The sequence below is a fragment of the Oncorhynchus mykiss genome, chromosome 5, assembly GCF_013265735.2.
Source record: "Oncorhynchus mykiss isolate Arlee chromosome 5, USDA_OmykA_1.1, whole genome shotgun sequence".
Lineage (NCBI taxonomy): Eukaryota > Metazoa > Chordata > Actinopteri > Salmoniformes > Salmonidae > Oncorhynchus > Oncorhynchus mykiss.
The window spans coordinates 97947841-97967921 of record NC_048569.1 but is presented as its reverse complement, the minus strand read 5'-3'; the positions used below and the strand labels follow the sequence as shown (position 1 = coordinate 97967921).

Below are 20081 nucleotides of genomic sequence, written 5' to 3'. Positions count from 1 at the left end.
GAGATTTGTTATATATTTATTGAATTAAAAATGATTCCAAAAAGGCACAGTGAATAAATGGTTATAAGTAAGAACTTGGTCTCCTTTAAGCTGCTAATCATACTACTTCTCATTGACTACAGGCTACTGTTCACCAATTACATCCCACCACCGCAAAACCCCTTAAATAATCATTTGATAGTTTAAATGCTCCGTAAAACAGAAGAGTTTAGAATGAAAACGGCTATTAAGATCATAAGGCACAATTGGGTACAAACAGTTCGTCAGGAAAGTTAGACCTCAAGCCCTGTTCACACTGGCAGTTTGAAGTGACCCGATCTGCTTCCTGCCGTCTGAACAGCCAAAAAACACACGGAAGCAGATATTTCAAGCCACATTTGTAGGGGCTTGCCTGAACGGTCAAATCTGATTTATTTCCCCAACATATCTTGTTGCTTGCTAGCTACTCTGACAGTTTGACAAGAACTAACTAGCGTGTTATTTAGAAACGAATGAGTGATTGTGCTAGAAAGCCCAACGGCTAGCTAGTTGACTGCTGTGGCGAGCAAGAGAGGACTCGTTTTGAAAAGTTGGATCATCTCATCCTTCGAGGCAGGGGTGTCATACTCACCACCACCAATCAGCCTACACCACTGTGCGCACACACCTGTTGTTACTATGACAACCAGCATAGCGATGTCAGCTGTTTGAGCATTAAGGCATTAAGTGTGAACAAGGCTTTAGTCTCATGGTCCGGTGCTGCTTTAAAAGGTGGAAGAAGCAGATTAAGGAATATTGCGTGTCTAGTCTGATGGGTCACGTTCCAAAAGGCACCCTATTCCCTATGTAGTGCCGTTTATATAAAGTAGTGTCCTATATAGGGCATAGGGTGCCATTTCAGACACATCCTGTGTGTCTAGTCTGACACAGGATGGTACTATAGGAAACGTGCACCGGTCAATCTCAGTTGCTGGCCAGGGATTGGTGGATAGGAGGCTGGAAACACCGGACGTGCTCCACTGGCATGTTCTCTCCATCACCTGACTTCAGGTACTTGTTCAGGATGGCAAAGATCTCATCGTTGAGGACCTGGAACTTGCGGATTCTGTCCACCATCTTTTTAAGAGGCTGAGGAAGGAGAGGGAAAGTGATCATTGATCTAGAAGACAGAGGTGGATACCAAAAAGACCCAAGCATGACACCCCCTTGAAAGTCTAAAATGTGTCCATGGTCATATTGACGAGGAACCAAAGGTGAGGGACTGACTAGAACTTATACCGTTGACAAATGTTAGTTCTCGTTGCAAAACGTTTTTGCTACGGTTTGCACTAATGAACATGTTTGGGATCTGAAGGTTCTAGTGTCGCTGACCCCTGACCCTCCACTCACCACACTCTTGATGATCTCATCCTTTCCATCGTGTTTCTGCACCTTCAGCAGGTGATAGCTGAAGTCCAGGATGTCAAAGCGTCTCTGTTGACCCAGTAGGGAGATGATCATACACCCAGCCCAGTGGAGACCGTCCCCGAAACACTGCCTGGAGAATACAACACAGGTTATACACCCAGCCCAGTGGAGACCGTCCCCGAAACACAGGTTATATACCCAGCCCAGTGGAGACCGTCCCCGAAACACAGGTTATACACCCAGCCCAGTGGAGACCGTCCCCGAAACACAGGTTATATACCCAGCCCAGTGGAGACCGTCCCCGAAACACAGGTTATATACCCGTCCCCGACACACAGGTTATACACCCTGCCCAGTGGAGACCGTCCCCGAAACACAGGTTATATACTCAGCCCAGTGGAGACCGTCCCCGAAACACAGGTTATATACCCGTCCCCGAAACACAGGTTATATACCCGTCCCCGACACACAGGTTATACACCCAGCCCAGTGGAGACTGTCCCCGAAACACAGGTTATATACCCAGCCCAGTGGAGACAGTCCCCAAAACACAGGTTATACACCCAGCCCAGTGGAGACCGTCCCCGAAACACAGGTTATATACCCAGCCCAGTGGAGACCGTCCCCGAAACACAGCCTGGAAAATACAACACAGGTTATACACCCAGCCCAGTGGAGACCGTCCCCGAAACACAGGTTATACACCCATCCCAGTGGAGACCGTCCCCGAAACACAGGTTATATACCCGTCCCCGACACACAGGTTATACAGGTTATATACCCAGCCCAGTGGAGACCGTCCCCGAAACACTGCCTGGAAAATACAACACAGGTTATATACCCAGCCCAGTGGAGACAGTCCCCGAAACACAGGTTATATACCCAGCCCAGTGGAGACAGTCCCCAAAACACAGGTTATATACCCAGCCCAGTGGAGACCGTCCCCGAAACACAGGTTATATACCCAGTTCAGTGGAGACCGTCCCTGAAACACAGGTTATATACCCAGCCCAGTGGAGACCGTCCCCGAAACACAGGTTATATACCCAGCCCAGTGGAGACCGTCCCCGAAACACAGGTTATATACCCAGCCCAGTGGAGACCGTCCCCGAAACACTGCCTGGAAAATACAACACAGGTTATATACCCAGCCCAGTGGAGACAGTCCCGACACACAGGTTATATACCCAGCCCAGTGGAGACCGTCCCCGAAACACTGCCTGGAGAATACAACACAGGTTATACACCCAGCCCAGTGGAGACCGTCCCCGAAACACAGGTTATACACCCAGCCCAGTGGAGACCGTCCCCGAAACACTGCCTGGAAAATACAACACAGGTTATACACCCAGCCCAGTGGAGACCGTCCCCGAAACACAGGTTATATACCCAGCCCAGTGGAGACCGTCCCCGAAACACAGGTTATATACCCAGCCCAGTGGAGACCGTCCCCGAAACACAGGTTATACACCCAGCCCAGTGGAGACCGTCCCCGAAACACAGGTTATATACCCAGCCCAGTGGAGACCGTCCCCGAAACACAGGTTATATACCCGTCCCCGACACACAGGTTATACACCCTGCCCAGTGGAGACCGTCCCCGAAACACAGGTTATATACTCAGCCCAGTGGAGACCGTCCCCGAAACACAGGTTATATACCCGTCCCCGAAACACAGGTTATATACCCGTCCCCGACACACAGGTTATACACCCAGCCCAGTGGAGACTGTTCCCGAAACACAGGTTATATACCCAGCCCAGTGGAGACAGTCCCCAAAACACAGGTTATACACCCAGCCCAGTGGAGACCGTCCCCGAAACACAGGTTATATACCCAGCCCAGTGGAGACCGTCCCCGAAACACAGCCTGGAAAATACAACACAGGTTATACACCCAGCCCAGTGGAGACCGTCCCCGAAACACAGGTTATACACCCATCCCAGTGGAGACCGTCCCCGAAACACAGGTTATATACCCGTCCCCGACACACAGGTTATACAGGTTATATACCCAGCCCAGTGGAGACCGTCCCCGAAACACTGCCTGGAAAATACAACACAGGTTATATACCCAGCCCAGTGGAGACAGTCCCCGAAACACAGGTTATATACCCAGCCCAGTGGAGACAGTCCCCAAAACACAGGTTATATACCCAGCCCAGTGGAGACAGTCCCCAAAACACAGGTTATATACCCAGCCCAGTGGAGACCGTCCCTGAAACACAGGTTATATACCCAGCCCAGTGGAGACCGTCCCCGAAACACAGGTTATATACCCAGCCCAGTGGAGACCGTCCCCGAAACACAGGTTATATACCCAGCCCAGTGGAGACCGTCCCCGAAACACTGCCTGGAAAATACAACACAGGTTATATACCCAGCCCAGTGGAGACAGTCCCGACACACAGGTTATATACCCAGCCCAGTGGAGACCGTCCCCGAAACACTGCCTGGAAAATACAACACAGGTTATATACCCAGCCCAGTGGAGACCGTCCCGACACACAGGTTATACACCCAGCCCAGTGGAGACCGTCCCGACACACAGGTTATACACCCAGCCCAGTGGAGACCGTCCCCGAAACACAGGTTATACACCCAGCCCAGTGGAGACCGTCCCCGAAACACAGGTTATATACCCAGCCCAGTGGAGACCGTCCCCGAAACACAGGTTATATACCCAGCCCAGTGGAGACAGTCCCCAAAACACAGCCTGGAAAATACAACACAGGTTATATACCCAGCCCAGTGGAGACCGTCCCCGAAACACAGGTTATACACCCATCCCAGTGGAGACCGTACAGAGCAGTGTGAACCCCTCAGAGATCCCCCCCCCCCTCTATACAGAGCAGTGTGAACTCCTCAGAGACCCCCCCCCCCCCTCTCTACAGAGCAGAGATCATCCCCCCTCTATACAGAGCAGTGTAAACCCCTCAGATCACCCCCCCTCTATACAGAGCAGTGTAAACCCCTCAGAGATCACCCCCCTCTATACAGAGCAGAGATCCCCCCTCTTAACAGAGCAGTGTAAACCCCTCAGGGATCCTTCTAGACCGATGCTGTGTCACTACTCACTCCACGGTGAACTCGTGTGCTCCTACAGGGATGCAGTAAACAAACTGCATGGCGCTCCACAGCCGGTGAAACTCCACACACTCGTCCACGTGCATCACGCCGTTGCTGGGCAACGGGCCGCGCCAGATGGGGTCGTCCAGGAAACCGCGGACACGTGTGAGGATGACCTCGAACATGGACAGGCCACAGCACAGACGCTCTTTGGTCAACAGGTCACCTTCACGAGCTATGGCTATTTGCTACAGGGGGGAGGGAGAGGGTAGAGATGAGATTCCGTGTACAGCCACAGAAGTATGGGGCAGTACTGGTGTTTACTAAGGCAGTGTGATGGTACCTGTGGGGTTCCCAGGGCTGGTGTTTACTAAGGCAGTGTGGTGGTACCTGTGGGGTTCCCAGGGCTGGTGTTTACTAAGGCAGTGTGATGGTACCTGTGGGGTTCCCAGGGCTGGTGTTTACTAAGGCAGTGTGATGGTACCTGTGGGGTTCCCAGGGCTGGTGTTTACTAAGGCAGTGTGATGGTACCTGTGGGGTTCCCAGGGCTGGTGTTAACTAAGGCAGTGTGGTGGTACCTGTGGGGTTTCCAGGGCTGGTGTTTACTAAGGCAGTGTGGTGGTACCTGTGGGGTTCCCAGGGCTGGTGTTAACTAAGGCAGTGTGGTGGTACCTGTGGGGTTCCCAGGGCTGGTGTTAACTAAGGTAGTGTGATGGTACCTGTGGGGTTCCCAGGGCTGGTGTTAACTAAGGCAGTGTGATGGTACCTGTAGGGTTCCCAGGGCTGGTGTTAACTAAGGTAGTGTGATGGTACCTGTGGGGTTCCCAGGGCTGGTGTTAACTAAGGCAGTGTGGTGGTACCTGTGGGGTTCCCAGGGCTGGTGTTTACTAAGGCAGTGTGATGGTACCTGTGGGGTTCCCAGGGCTGGTGTTAACTAAGGCAGTGTGGTGGTACCTGTGGGGTTCCCAGGGCTGGTGTTTACTAAGGCAGTGTGATGGTACCTGTGGGGTTCCCAGGGCTGGTGTTTACTAAGGCAGTGTGATGGTACCTGTGGGGTTCCCAGGTGCAGGGCTGGTGTTAACTAAGGCAGTGTGATGGTACCTGTGGAGTTCCCAGGGCTGGTGTTTACTAAGGCAGTGTGATGGTACCTGTGGGGTTCCCAGGGCTGGTGTTAACTAAGGCAGTGTGATGGTACCTGTGGGGTTCCCAGGGCTGGTGTTTACTAAGGCAGTGTGGTGGTACCTGTGGGGTTCCCAGGGCTGGTGTTTACTAAGGCAGTGTGATGGTACCTGTGGGGTTCCCAGGGTTGGTGTTTACTAAGGCAGTGTGATGGTACCTGTGGGGTTCCCAGGGCTGGTGTTAACTAAGGCAGTGTGGCGGTACCTGTGGGGTTCCCAGGGCTGGTGTTTACTAAGGCAGTGTGATGGTACCTGTGGGGTTCCCAGGGCTGGTGTTAACTAAGGCAGTGTGATGGTACCTGTGGGGTTCCCAGGGCTGGTGTTAACTAAGGCAGTGTGATGGTACCTGTGGGGTTCCCAGGGCTGTTGTTTACTAAGGCAGTGTGATGGTTCCCAGTACTGGTGTTAACTAAGGCAGTGTGATGGTACCTGTGGGGTTCCCAGGGCTGGTGTTTACTAAGGCAGTGTGATGGTACCTGTGGGGTTCCCAGGGCTGGTGTTAACTAAGGCAGTGTGATGGTACCTGTGGGGTTCCCAGGGCTGGTGTTTACTAAGGCAGTGTGGTGGTACCTGTGGGGTTCCCAGGGCTGGTGTTAACTAAGGCAGTGTGATGGTACCTGTGGGGTTCCCAGGGCTGGTGTTAACTAAGGCAGTGTGATGGTACCTGTGGGGTTCCCAGGGCTGGTGTTAACTAAGGCAGTGTGGTGGTACCTGTGGGGTTCCCAGGGCTGGTGTTTACTAAGGCAGTGTGGTGGTACCTGTGGGGTTCCCAGGGCTGGTGTTAACTAAGGCAGTGTGGTGGTACCTGTGGGGTTCCCAGGGCTGGTGTTTACTAAGGCAGTGTGGTGGTACCTGTGGGGTTCCCAGGGCTGGTGTTAACTAAGGCAGTGTGGTGGTACCTGTGGGGTTCCCAGGGCTGGTGTTAACTAAGGCAGTGTGGTGGTACCTGTGGGGTTCCCAGGGCTGGTGTTTACTAAGGCAGTGTGGTGGTACCTGTGGGGTTCCCAGGGCTGGTGTTAACTAAGGCAGTGTGATGGTACCTGTGGGGTTCCCAGGGCTGGTGTTAACTAAGGCAGTGTGATGGTACCTGTGGGGTTCCCAGGACTGGTGTTAACTAAGGCAGTGTGATGGTACCTGTGGGGTTCCCAGGGCTGGTGTTAACTAAGGCAGTGTGATGGTACCTGTGGGGTTCCCAGGGCTGGTGTTTACTAAGGCAGTGTGATGGTACCTGTGGGGTTCCCAGAGCTGGTGTTTACTAAGGCAGTGTGGTGGTACCTGTGGGGTTCCCAGGGCTGGTGTTAACTAAGGCAGTGTGGTGGTACCTGTGGGGTTCCCAGGGCTGGTGTTTACTAAGGCAGTGTGGTGGTACCTGTGGGGTTCCCAGGGCTGGTGTTAACTAAGGCAGTGTGATGGTACCTGTGGGGTTCCCAGGGCTGGTGTTTACTAAGGCAGTGTGGTGGTACCTGTGGGGTTCCCAGGGCTGGTGTTAACTAAGGCAGTGTGATGGTACCTGTGGGGTTCCCAGGGCTGGTGTTAACTAAGGCAGTGTGATGGTACCTGTGGGGTTCCCAGGGCTGGTGTTAACTAAGGCAGTGTGATGGTACCTGTGGGGTTCCCAGGGCTGGTGTTTACTAAGGCAGTGTGATGGTACCTGTGGGGTTCCCAGGGCTGGTGTTTACTAAGGCAGTGTGGTGGTACCTGTGGGGTTCCCAGGGCTGGTGTTAACTAAGGCAGTGTGATGGTACCTGTGGGGTTCCCAGGGCTGGTGTTTACTAAGGCAGTGTGGTGGTACCTGTGGGGTTCCCAGGCGTTCTATCAGAGGAACCAGGTGCAGGGCTGTGTACTTAGCCTCCAGGCGTTTCATCTTGGCATCAAGACGCTCACCCTCTGAGAAGAGACAAGAGATCCATTCAGACAGACTGACACATGCACTAGTCTGACACTAACACACAGCACAGAATAAATAAAGACATTATTACCTTTGACATGGACCCTGGGCAGAATGTTCTGGAACGGTGCGGCATGAAGCAGGTCACAAACTTCCTCCTGCGACTGAGAGGAAACATATTATCACAGCTAGTGCCTTCAGAACGTATTCACACAAAAGGACATTCTCCACATTTTGTTGTGTTACAGCCTGAATTTAAAATGGATTACATGAGATTGTGTCAATGGCCTACACACAATGCCCCATAATGTCAAAGTGAAATTGTTTAGACATTTTTATAAATGAAAGCTGCAATGTCCTTGAGTCGATAAGAATTCAACCCCTTTATGTCATGCCCAAATAAGTAAAATAACAAGTTGCACGGATGCACTCTGTATGAAAGTCTTTAGAAAGACAGTATGAGGGTTAGCTCTCAGGCTAGTATGAAAGGCAGTATGAGGGTTAGCTCTCAGGCTAGTATGAAAGGCAGTATGAGGGTTAGCTCTCAGGCTAGTATGAAAGGCAGTATGAGGGTTAGCTCTCAGGCTAGTATGAAAGGTGGCCGGTATGAGGGTTAGCTCTCAGGCTAGTATGACAGGTGGACGGTATGAGGGTTAGCTCTCAGGCTAGTATGACAGGTGGACGGTATGAGGGTTAGCTCTCAGGCTAGTATGAAAGGCGGCCGGTATGAGGGTTAGCTCTCAGGCTAGTATGAAGGCGGCCGGTATGAGGATCAGCTCTCAGGCTAGTATGAAAGGCAGTATGAGGGTTAGCTCTCAGGCTAGTATGAAAGGCGGCCGGTATGAGGGTTAGCTCTCAGGCTAGTATGACAGGTGGACGGTATGAGGGTTAGCTCTCAGGCTAGTATGAAAGGTGGACGGTATGAGGGTTAGCTCTCAGGCTAGTATGAAAGGCGGCCGGTATGAGGGTTAGCTCTCAGGCTAGTATGAAGGCGGCCGGTATGAGGGTTAGCTCTCAGGCTAGTATGAAAGGTGGCCGGTATGAGGGTTAGCTCTCAGGCTAGTATGACAGGCGGCCAGTATGATGGTTAGCTCTCAGGCTAGTATGAAAGGTGGATGGTATCAAATCGGTGGCGCTGTGGTTGAAGTTCTCACCAGGCTCTGTTCACTGAGCAGACAGAAGAGGAGAGCATTGCCGACTTCTCTGAGGTTCTGGAAACAGACGGTCTTCAACTCGGCGTACTCCACTATGTCCTTCAGCTGGTGGTGGAAAAACTCCAGGATACCTGGCAGGGAGGAGAGGCGGCTATTGTTAGGTTAGATGTTACTGCACGGTCGGAACTAGAAGCACAAGCATTTCGCTACACTCGCATTAACATCTGCTAACCATGTGTATGTGACAAATAAAATTTGATTTGTTTTACATCAGCTAAACAGCTAGCTACTGTCGTCTACTTTGCCTTGCTAAAACCTTTAATTACACAGCTAGCTACTGTCGTCTACTTTGCCTTGCTAAAACCTTTAATTAAACAGCTAGCTACTGCCGTCTACTTTGCCTTGCTAAAACCTTTAATTAAACAGCTAGCTACTGTCGTCTACTTTGCCTTGCTAAAACCTTTAATTAAACAGCTAGCTACTGCCGTCTACTTTGCCTTGCTAAAACCTTTAATTAAACAGCTAGCTACTGTCGTCTACTTTGCCTTGCTAAAACCTTTAATTAAACAGCTAGCTACTGTCGTCTACTTTGCCTTGCTAAAACCTTTAATTAAACAGCTAGCTACTGTCGTCTACTTTGCCTTGCTAAAAACCTTTAATTACATAACAAAATGTCAAGACATTGAAGAAAGCTCCCTCATGACTCACCCGGCGAGCCGTACTCGTGGCGAGGGAGACGGCAGATCTTAGGCATCACCTCCATCAGGGTCTTCACATACTGCATGATGGTGCCCTGGAGCTGAGTGGAGGGGGGGCAGGGTTAATAACATACTGCATGATGGTGCCCTGGAGCTAAGGGGGGGGGGGGGGGGGGGGGGCAGAGTCAATAACATACTGCATGATGGTGCCCTGGAGCTGGGGGGGGGGGGGGGGGGGGGCAGGGTTAATAACATACTGCATGATGGTGCCCTGGAGCTGGGGGGGGGTGGGACAGGGTAAATAACATACTGCATGATGGTATGAAATGCTCACTCTCCCACACCCTCCATCCCACCCCTCCTCCAATCTACCCCTCCTCCATCCCACCCCCCCATCCCTCTTCCATCCCACCCCTCCTCCATTCTACCACCCCTCCATCCCACCCCACCACCCCTCCTCCATTCTACCACCCCTCCACCATTCTACCACCCCTCCACCATCCCACCCCTGCACCATTCTACCACCGCTCCACCATTCTACCACCCCTCCATCCCATCTCTCCTCCATCCCCCCACCATTCCACCACTCCTCCATCCCACCCCCAAACCCTCCTCCATCCCTTCCCAAGCCACCATCCCTTCCCACCACCCCTCCTCCATTCTACCACCCCTCCATCCCACCCCTCCTCCATCCCACCCCACCACCCCTCCTCCATTCTACATACACCTCCTCCATTCCACCACTCCTCCATCCCACCCCCAAACCCTCCTCCATCCCACCCCTCCTCCATCCCTTCCCAAGCCACCATCCCTCTCCTTTCTCACCAGGCTCTTGACCACTTTGAGCAGTTCCTCCATGACCACAGCGATGCCCTGGTACCCCAGCAGACGACACATGGCCTTGATGTGAGGAGGACCAACAAAGTGTCTGTAGAAACCAAAGATACTGCTGTACGCCAGGTTCAGAGCCTGTAGAGAGGTAGAGGGAGACAGGAAGTTAAGGGCCTGTAGAGAGGGGAGAGGTAGAGGGAGACAGGAAATTAAGGGCCTGTGGAGAGGGGAGAGGTAGAGGGAGACAGGAAATTAAGGGCCTGTGGAGAGGGGAGAGGTAGAGGGAGACAGGAAGTTAAGGGCCTGTAGAGAGGGGAGAGGTAGAGGGAGACAGGAAGTTAAGGGCCTGTAGAGAGGGGAGAGGTAGAGGGAGACAGGAAGTTAAGGGCCTGTGGAGAGGTAGAGGGAGACCGGAAGTTAAGGGCCTGTAGAGAGGGGAGAGGTAGAGGGAGACAGGAAGTTAAGGGCCTGTAGAGAGGGGAGAGGTAGAGGGAGACAGGAAGTTAAGGGCCTGTAGAGAGGGGAGAGGTAGAGGGAGACAGGAAGTTAAGGGACTGTAGAGAGGGGAGAGGTAGAGGGAGACAGGAAGTTAAGGGCCTGTAGAGAGGGGAGAGGTAGAGGGAGACAGGAAGTTAAGGGCCTGTAGAGAGGGGAGAGGTAGAGGGAGACAGGAAGTTAAGGGCCTGTAGAGAGGGGAGAGGTAGAGGGAGACAGGAAGTTAAGGGCCTGTAGAGAGGGGAGAGGTAGAGGGAGACAGGAAGTTAAGGGCCTGTAGAGAGGGGAGAAGTAGAGGGAGACAGGAAGTTAAGGGCCTGTAGAAATGCATAACAAACAGAGGAGTGTGAACATGAGGATAATGTCGTTAGATCTGGAGATTCAAAGAACAACATCTATTTTGATTTCACGTGGTACATGAAAGGAATAGAAATATCTGCAGACTGTTGTTCCTGCTTGCTGTAGTTTAATATGCTCCCCGCGATGCAGTAAACTGCTGTAGTTTAATATGCTCCCCACGATGCAGTAAACTGCTGTAGTTTAATATGCTCCCCACGATGCAGTAAACTGCTGTAGTTTAATATGCTCCCCGCGATGCAGTAAACTGCTGTAGTTTAATATGCTCCCCGCGATGCAGTAAACTGCTGTAGTTTAATATGCTCCCCACGATGCAGTAAACTGCTGTAGTTTAATATGCTCCCCGCGATGCAGTAAACTGCTGTAGTTTAATATGCTCCCCGCGATGCAGTAAACTGCTGTAGTTTAATATGCTCCCCGCGATGCAGTAAACTGCTGTAGTTTAATATGCTCCCCACGATGCAGTAAACTGCTGTAGTTTAATATGCTCCCCACGATGCAGTAAACTGCTGTAGTTTAATATGCTCCCCGCGATGCAGTAAACTGCTGTAGTTTAATATGCTCCCCACGATGCAGTAAACTGCTGTAGTTTAATATGCTCCCCGCGATGCAGTAAACTGCTGTAGTTTAATATGCTCCCCGCGATGCAGTAAACTGCTGTAGTTTAATATGCTCCCCATGATGCAGTAAACTGCTGTAGTTTAATATGCTCCCCGCGATGCAGTAAACTGCTGTAGTTTAATATGTTCCCCGCGATGCAGTAAACTGCTGTAGTTTAATATGCTCCCCACGATGCAGTAAACTGCTGTAGTTTAATATGTCCCCACGATGCAGTAAACTGCTGTAGTTTAATATGCTCCCCACGATGCAGTAAAATGCTGTAGTTTAATATGCTCCCCGCGATGCAGTAAACTGCTGTAGTTTAATATGCTCCCCATGATGCAGTAAACTGCTGTAGTTTAATATGCTCCCCATGATGCAGTAAACTGCTGTAGTTTAATATGCTCCCCATGATGCAGTAAACTGCTGTAGTTTAATATGCTCCCCATGATGCAGTAAACTGCTGTAGTTTAATATGCTCCCCATGATGCAGTAAACTGCTGTAGTTTAATATGCTCCCCATGATGCAGTAAACTGCTGTAGTTTAATATGCTCCCCATGATGCAGTAAACTGCTGTAGTTTAATATGCTCCCCATGATGCAGTAAACTGCTGTAGTTTAATATGCTCCCCACGATGCAGTAAACTGCTGTAGTTTAATATGCTCCCCACGATGCAGTAAACTGCTGTAGTTTAATATGCTCCCCATGATGCAGTAAACTGCTGTAGTTTAATATGCTCCCCACGATGCAGTAAACTGCTGTAGTTTAATATGCTCCCCACGATGCAGTAAACTGCTGTAGTTTAATATGCTCCCCGCGATGCAGTAAACTGCTGTAGTTTAATATGCTCCCCGCGATGCAGTAAACTGCTGTAGTTTAATATGCTCCCCACGATGCAGTAAACTGCTGTAGTTTAATATGCTCCCCGCGATGCAGTAAACTGCTGTAGTTTAATATGCTCCCCACGATGCAGTAAACTGCTGTAGTTTAATATGCTCCCCATGATGCAGTAAACTGCTGTAGTTTAATATGCTCCCCATGATGCAGTAAACTGCTGTAGTTTAATATGCTCCCCGCGATGCAGTAAACTGCTGTAGTTTAATATGTTCCCCGCGATGCAGTAAACTGCTGTAGTTTAATATGCTCCCCGCGATGCAGTAAACTGCTGTAGTTTAATATGCTCCCCGCGATGCAGTAAACTGCTGTAGTTTAATATGCTCCCCATGATGCAGTAAACTGCTGTAGTTTAATATGCTCCCCACGATGCAGTAAACTGCTGTAGTTTAATATGCTCCCCACGATGCAGTAAACTGCTGTAGTTTAATATGTTCCCCGCGATGCAGTAAACTGCTGTAGTTTAATATGTTCCCCGCGATGCAGTAAACTGCTGTAGTTTAATATGCTCCCCATGATGCAGTAAACTGCTGTAGTTTAATATGCTCCCCACGATGCAGTAAACTGCTGTAGTTTAATATGCTCCCCGCGATGCAGTAAACTGCTGTAGTTTAATATGCTCCCCACGATGCAGTAAACTGCTGTAGTTTAATATGCTCCCCACGATGCAGTAAACTGCTGTAGTTTAATATGCTCCCCGCGATGCAGTAAACTGCTGTAGTTTAATATGCTCCCCGCGATGCAGTAAACTGCTGTAGTTTAATATGCTCCCCACGATGCAGTAAACTGCTGTAGTTTAATATGCTCCCCACGATGCAGTAAACTGCTGTAGTTTAATATGCTCCCCATGATGCAGTAAACTGCTGTAGTTTAATATGCTCCCCATGATGCAGTAAACTGCTGTAGTTTAATATGCTCCCCGCGATGCAGTAAACTGCTGTAGTTTAATATGTTCCCCGCGATGCAGTAAACTGCTGTAGTTTAATATGCTCCCCACGATGCAGTAAACTGCTGTAGTTTAATATGCTCCCCATGATGCAGTAAACTGCTGTAGTTTAATATGCTCCCCATGATGCAGTAAACTGCTGTAGTTTAATATGCTCCCCATGATGCAGTAAACTGCTGTAGTTTAATATGTCCCCACGATGCAGTAAACTGCTGTAGTTTAATATGCTCCCCACGATGCAGTAAAATGCTGTAGTTTAATATGCTCCCCATGATGCAGTAAACTGCTGTAGTTTAATATGCTCCCCGCGATGCAGTAAACTGCTGTAGTTTAATATGCTCCCCATGATGCAGTAAACTGCTGTAGTTTAATATGCTCCCCATGATGCAGTAAACTGCTGTAGTTTAATATGCTCCCCGCGATGCAGTAAACTGCTGTAGTTTAATATGCTCCCCACGATGCAGTAAACTGCTGTAGTTTAATATGCTCCCCATGATGCAGTAAACTGCTGTAGTTTAATATGCTCCCCGCGATGCAGTAAACTGCTGTAGTTTAATATGCTCCCCGCGATGCAGTAAACTGCTGTAGTTTAATATGCTCCCCATGATGCAGTAAACTGCTGTAGTTTAATATGCTCCCCGCGATGCAGTAAACTGCTGTAGTTTAATATGTTCCCCGCGATGCAGTAAACTGCTGTAGTTTAATATGCTCCCCATGATGCAGTAAACTGCTGTAGTTTAATATGCTCCCCGCGATGCAGTAAACTGCTGTAGTTTAATATGCTCCCCACGATGCAGTAAACTACAGGACATTTATTTTTCTTTCATTTCACTGTTTTTGTTTTGTGCACCTGGTAAACTGCTTCTGATCACCTGGTAAACCAGACACTCCTTCTGATCACTTGGTAAACCCTACACTACTGCTGATCACTTGGTAAACCCTACACTACTGCTGATCACCTGGTAAACCCTACACTACTGCTGATCACCTGGTAAACCCCAACACTCCTTCTGATCACCTGGTAAACCCTACACTACAGTCATGGCCAAAAGTTGAGTGACACAAATATTAATTGTCTTCTTAAGTCTTCTGCCTCAGTTTGTATGATGGCAATTTGCATATACTCCAGAATGTTATGAAGAGTGATCAGATGAATTGAAATTAATTCCAAAGTCCCTCTTTGCCATGCAAATGAACTGAATCCCAAATAAACATTTCCACTGCATTTCAGCCCTGCCACAAAAGGACCAGCTGACATCATGTCAGTGATTCTCTCGTTAACACAGGTGTGAGTGTTGACGAGGACAATCCTGGAGATCACTCTGTCATGCTGATTGAGTTTGAAAAACAGACTGGAAGCTTCAAAAGGAGGGTGGTGCATTGTTCTTCCTCTGTCAACCATGGTTACCTGCAAGGAAACACGTGCCGTCATCATTGCTTTGCACAAAAAGGGCTTCACAGGCAAGGATATCGCTGCCAGTAAGATTGCACCGAAATCAATGATTTATCGAATCATCAAGAACTTCAAGGAGAACGGTTCAATTGTTGTGAAGAAGGCTTCAGGGTGCCCAAGAAAGTCCAGCAAGCGCCAGGACCGTCTCCTAAAGTTGATTCAGCTGCGGGATCGGGGCACCACCAGTACAGAGCTTGCTCAGGAATGGCAGCAGGCAGGTGTGAGTGCATCTGCACGCACAGTGAGGCGAAGACTTTTGGAGGATTGCCTGGTGTCAAGAAGTGCAGCAAAGAAGCCACTTCTCTCCAGGAAAAACATCAGGGACCGACTGATATTCTGCAAAAGGTACAGGGATTGGACTGATGAGGACTGGGGTAAAGTCATTTTCTCTGACGAATCCCCTTTCAGATTGTCTGGGGCATCCGGAAAAAAGCTTGTCCGGAGAAGACAAGGTGAGCGCTACCATCAGTCCTGTGTGATGCCAACAGTAAAGAATCCTGAGACCATTCATGTGTGGCGTTGCTTCTCAGGCAATGGAGTGTCCTCACTCACAATTTGCCTAAGAACACAGCCATGAATAAAGAATAGTACTAACACATCCTCCGAGAGCAAGTTCTCCAAACATCCAGGAACAGTTTGGTGACGAACAATGCCTTTTCCAGCATGATGGAGCACCTTGCCATAAGGCAAAAGTGATAACTAAGTGCTCGGGGAACAAAACATCGATATTTTGGGTCCATGGCCAGGAAACTCCCCAGACCTTAATCCCATTGAGAACTTGTGGTCAATCCTCAAGAGGCGGGTGGACAAACAAAACACCACAAATTCTGACAAACTCCAAGCATTGATTATGCAAGAATGGGCGGCCATCAGTCAGGATGTGGTCCAGAAGTTAATTGACAGCATGCCAGGGCAGATTGCAGAGGTCTTGAAAAAGAAGGGTCAACACTATTGACACTTTGCATCAACTTCATGTTATTGTCAATAAAATCCTTTGACACTTATGAAATGCTTGAAATTATATTTCAGTATTCCATAGTAACATCTGACAAAAATATCTAAAGAGACTGAAGCAGCAAACTTTGTGGAAATTAATATTTGTGTCATTCTCAAAACTTTTGGCCACGACTGTACATCTCATCACCTGGTTTACATATTCATTCACGTCACAACTACTATGACAGATACACAGCCAGACTCGGGGGTATTACAGCCAGACTCGGGGGTATTACAGCCAGACTCGGGGGTACTACAGCTCTAATGATATAGTTGAAGTCAGAAGTTTACATAGATTTAGGTTGGAGTCATTAAAACTTGTTTTTCAACCACTCCACAAATTTCTTGTTAACAAACTATAGTTTTGGCAAGTCGGTTAGGACATCTACTTTGTGCATGAGAAGTATTTTTTACAACAATTGTTTACAGACAGATTATTTCACTTATAATTCACTGTATCACAATTCCAGTGGGTCAGAAGTTTGCATACACTAAGTTGACTGTGCCTTTAAACAGCTTAGAAAATTCCAGAAAATGATGTCATTGCTTTAGAAGCTTCGGGTTGGCTAATTGACATCATTTGAGTCAATTGGAGGTGTACCTGTGGATGTATTTCAAGGCCTACCTTCAAACTCAGTGCCTCTTTGCTTGACATCATGGGAAAATCAAAAGAAATCAGCCAAGACCTCAGAAAAAAATGTGTAGACCTCCACAAGTCTGGTCATCCTTGGGAGAAATCTCCAAATGCCTGAAGGTACCACGTTCATCTGTACAAACTATAGTACGCAAGTATAAACACCATGGGACCACGCAGCCGTCATACCGCTCAGGAAGGAGACGTGCTCTGTCTCCTAGAGATGAACGTACTTTGGTGTGAAAAGTGCAAATCAATCCCAGAACAACAGCAAAGGACCTTGTGAAGATGCTGGAGGAAACCGGTACAAAAGTAGCTATATCCACAGTAAAACAGGTCCTATATCGATATAACCTGAAAGGCCTCTCAGCAAGGAGGAAGTGGTCTAGGGCACTGCATTGCAGCGCTAGCTGTGCCACCAGAGACTCTGGATTCGCACCCAGGCTCTGGTATTGTTTTATGTTCTACGTCTGTTTGATACCAGATAAACCAATAGCAGACGTTTGATACCAGATAAACCAATAGCAGACGTTTGATACCAGATAAACCAATAGCAGACGTTTGATGTTCTACGTCTGTTTGGCTGAAACACATAAGTGTGTGAACAGCTAGAGAGAGTTTGACTTCAGGTAGTTTTACAGGGAGTTAGGGGTCAGGGATTAGGGTTGAACTGACCTTTGACCCGTACAGGTACTGGGGCTGAGAGTTAGGGTTGTACTGACCTTTGACCCATACAGGTACTGGGTAGGGTTGTACTGACCTTTAACCCATACAGGTACTGGGTAGGGTTGAACTGACCTTTGACCCGTACAGGTACTGGGGCTGAGAGTTAGGGTTGAACTGACCTTCGACCCGTACAGGTACTAGGGTTGTACTGACCTTTGAACCATACAGATACTAGGGCTGGGTAGGGTTATATTGACCTTGGACCCGTACAGGTACTGGGGCTGGGTAGGGTTGTACTGACCTTTGACCCATACAGGTACTGGGGCTGGGCGTTGGGTGGCTTGTCCCTCTGGAACTCCTGTGAGAACGGCAGGACCGTGCGGACGAACCTAGAGAGAGGGATTGGTTGTTTAAAAAAAAAAAGAGCTGTGATGGAAACAGGAAGTTTTGATGTCATTTTATAAATGCTGACAGAAAGTTTGTTAGACATGGTGTGATCTTTTTGTGTTAAACTGTTCATGAGGGAAATGGCAGGGGGAATGTGGAGTCACGTGATGACATGGTGTGTGTGGTCCTCTCACCACAACTCAGGGAACTATGCCGTTTATAAGGCTACAAATTAAACTAGTGACGAACTTCACAAGGTGGTGAACGTGCACGTTGATCTTGATGCTCCTTTCCAATAAATATTGAGGTTCTGATGACATGAGGATCCATAATAACGTCATCATGTAGACTACTAGCCTGTCCACACTGTCTGGGAGCTGTTGGCTAGAACGAACGTACCAAGACCAGAGTCGGCCCATTTTCTATTTACCGCAGCGGTGGAGTTGAAACTGGATGGAAACACATTGAACTTGATATTTTTATTCGGTACATGAAAACTGAAGCGCACTGTCATCGCGCACTGACTTGTATCTGCAGTGCTAGAGGCGGCACTACAGACCCGAGTTTGATCCCGGACTGTGTGGAAGCTGACCGTGACCGGGAGACCCATGAGGCGGCGCACAATTGGCCCAGCGTCGTCCAGGTTAGGTGAGGGTTTGGCCCAGCGTCGTCCGGGTTAGGGGAGGGTTTGGCCCAGCGTCGTCCGGGTTAGGGGAGGGTTTGGCCGGCAGGGATGTCCTTGTCCCATTGCACTCTAGTGACACCTTGTGGCGGGCCAGGTGCCTGCAAGCTGACTTCGGTCACCATGTGTACGGTGTTTCCTCCGACACATTGGTGCGGCTGGCTTCCGGGTTCCGGCAGTGTATCAAGAAGCAGAGCGGCTTGGCCGGGTCGTGTTTTGGAGGATGCATGGCTCTCGACCTTCGCCTCTCCCGAGTCTGTACGGGAGTTGCAGCGATGGGACAAGACTGTAACTACCAATTGGATATCATGAAATTGGGGAGAAAAAGGGGTAAAATAAATGAAAGTCAGTTTGGTGGAAACACCACTGGTGGAGAAATGCTCAATCTCCTTTAATGTGGATTTTAGAATATTTTAATGAAAATCTGTCGCCATGGAAACGAGTCCACCTGATCTCTCATCAGCAGTAGTATTACAGTGTGACTGACTGCCTCAGATATGTAATGAAGCTTGTGCCAGTGTTCATAACCAGCCCTCTGAGGGAAACAAGGACAGGTGGAAAGCTCATAATGTCAATGTTTAGAAAATGAGAAAAGATGTGTTAAACAAGGCTCTCTGAATGGCCTTAATTCCTGTTACAATGGTCTGTCTGTGTGTGTGTGTGTAGTTGTAGTAGTGTGTATTTGTAGCAGTAGTGTGTAGTTGTAGCAGTAGTGTGTAGTTGTAGCAGTAGTGTGTAGTTGTAGGTGTGTAGTTGTAGTAATAGTAGTGTGTAATTGTAGTAGTAGTGTGTAGTTGTAGTAATAATAGTGTATAGTTGTAGTAGTGTGTAATTGTAGGAGCAGCGTGTAGTAGTGTTTAGTTGTTACCTGTTAGTAGATCCCTTGTAGCAGTAGTTGTGTGTAGTTGTAGCAGTAGTTGTGTGTAGTTGTAGCAGTAGTTGTGTGTGGTTGTGTAGTATTACTTGTGTGTAGTTGTAGCAGTAGTTGGGTGTAGTTGTGTTACCTGTTAGTAGATCCGTTGTAGCAGTAGTTGGGGAGGAAATCGTAGTTGAGTTCCCAGAAGACATGGAGTGTGATGCGTCCGTAGGGGGCGGAGACATTGTGATTGGCCTCCCGGAACATGGCGTCCATACTGTCCAGCGTCAGGAACTTAGACAGCAGCTTGTGGGTCATACGGTTGATGTTCATCAGACCTTCTAGTTCCTGTTACAAGGAGGAGAAGACAGCTTGTGGGTCATACGGTTGATGTTCATCAGACCTTCTAGTTCCTGTTACAAGGAGGAGAAGACAGTTTGTGGGTCATACGGATGATGTCCAATCAGACCTTCTAGTTCCTGTTACAAGGAGGAGGAGAAGACAGCTTGTGGGTCATACGGTTGATGTTCATCAGACCTTCTAGTTCCTGTTACAAGGAGGAGAAGACAGCTTGTGGGTCATACGGTTGATGTTCATCAGACCTTCTAGTTCCTGTTACAAGGAGGAGGAGAAGACAGCTTGTGGGTCATATGGTTGATGTTCATCAGACCCTCTAGTTCCTGTTACAAGGAGGGGGAGAAGACAGTTTGTGGGTCATATGGTTGATGTTCATCAGACCTTCTAGTTCCTGTTACAAGGAGGAGGAGAAGACAGTTTGTGGGTCATACGGTTGATGTTCATCAGACCTTCTAGTTCCTGTTACAAGGAGGAGGAGAAGACAGCTTGTGGGTCATATGGTTGATGTTCATCAGACCCTCTAGTTCCTGTTACAAGGAGGGGGAGAAGACAGT

General features: G+C 48.9%; 1 protein-coding gene and 1 long non-coding RNA gene across 7 annotated transcripts in view; both read right to left on the bottom strand.

The window, feature by feature from the left end:
* Position 1: 1 nt before the first annotated feature.
* LOC110524889 (cytoplasmic FMR1-interacting protein 1 homolog) overlaps positions 2 to 20081 on the bottom strand; it is a 79542-nt gene continuing 59462 nt past the window's right edge. For 5 of the 6 annotated variants that reach the window (XM_036978964.1, XM_036978965.1, XM_036978967.1 and 2 more), the window contains 10 exons: positions 19319 to 19518; positions 17547 to 17634; positions 10198 to 10341; positions 9383 to 9473; positions 8675 to 8805; positions 7612 to 7684; positions 7425 to 7519; positions 4464 to 4702; positions 1369 to 1516; positions 2 to 1107 (listed from right to left, as the gene is read on the bottom strand). In XM_036978964.1, the coding sequence (XP_036834859.1) occupies positions 943 to 1107; positions 1369 to 1516; positions 4464 to 4702; positions 7425 to 7519; positions 7612 to 7684; positions 8675 to 8805; positions 9383 to 9473; positions 10198 to 10341; positions 17547 to 17634; positions 19319 to 19518 (1374 nt within the window). In that variant the 3' untranslated portion in view covers positions 2 to 942. Of the gene's footprint in view, positions 1108 to 1368; positions 1517 to 3600; positions 3839 to 4463; positions 4703 to 7424; positions 7520 to 7611; positions 7685 to 8674; positions 8806 to 9382; positions 9474 to 10197; positions 10342 to 17546; positions 17635 to 19318; positions 19519 to 20081 lie in introns of those variants that run through there. The other variant, XM_036978966.1, reaches the window with a different exon arrangement.
* LOC118964703 lies at positions 5629 to 7418 on the bottom strand. Its single transcript, XR_005051925.1, has 2 exons — positions 6062 to 7418; positions 5629 to 5978 (listed from the first exon to the last, which is right to left on the bottom strand). It is a non-coding gene; the product is annotated as an uncharacterized LOC118964703 (long non-coding RNA).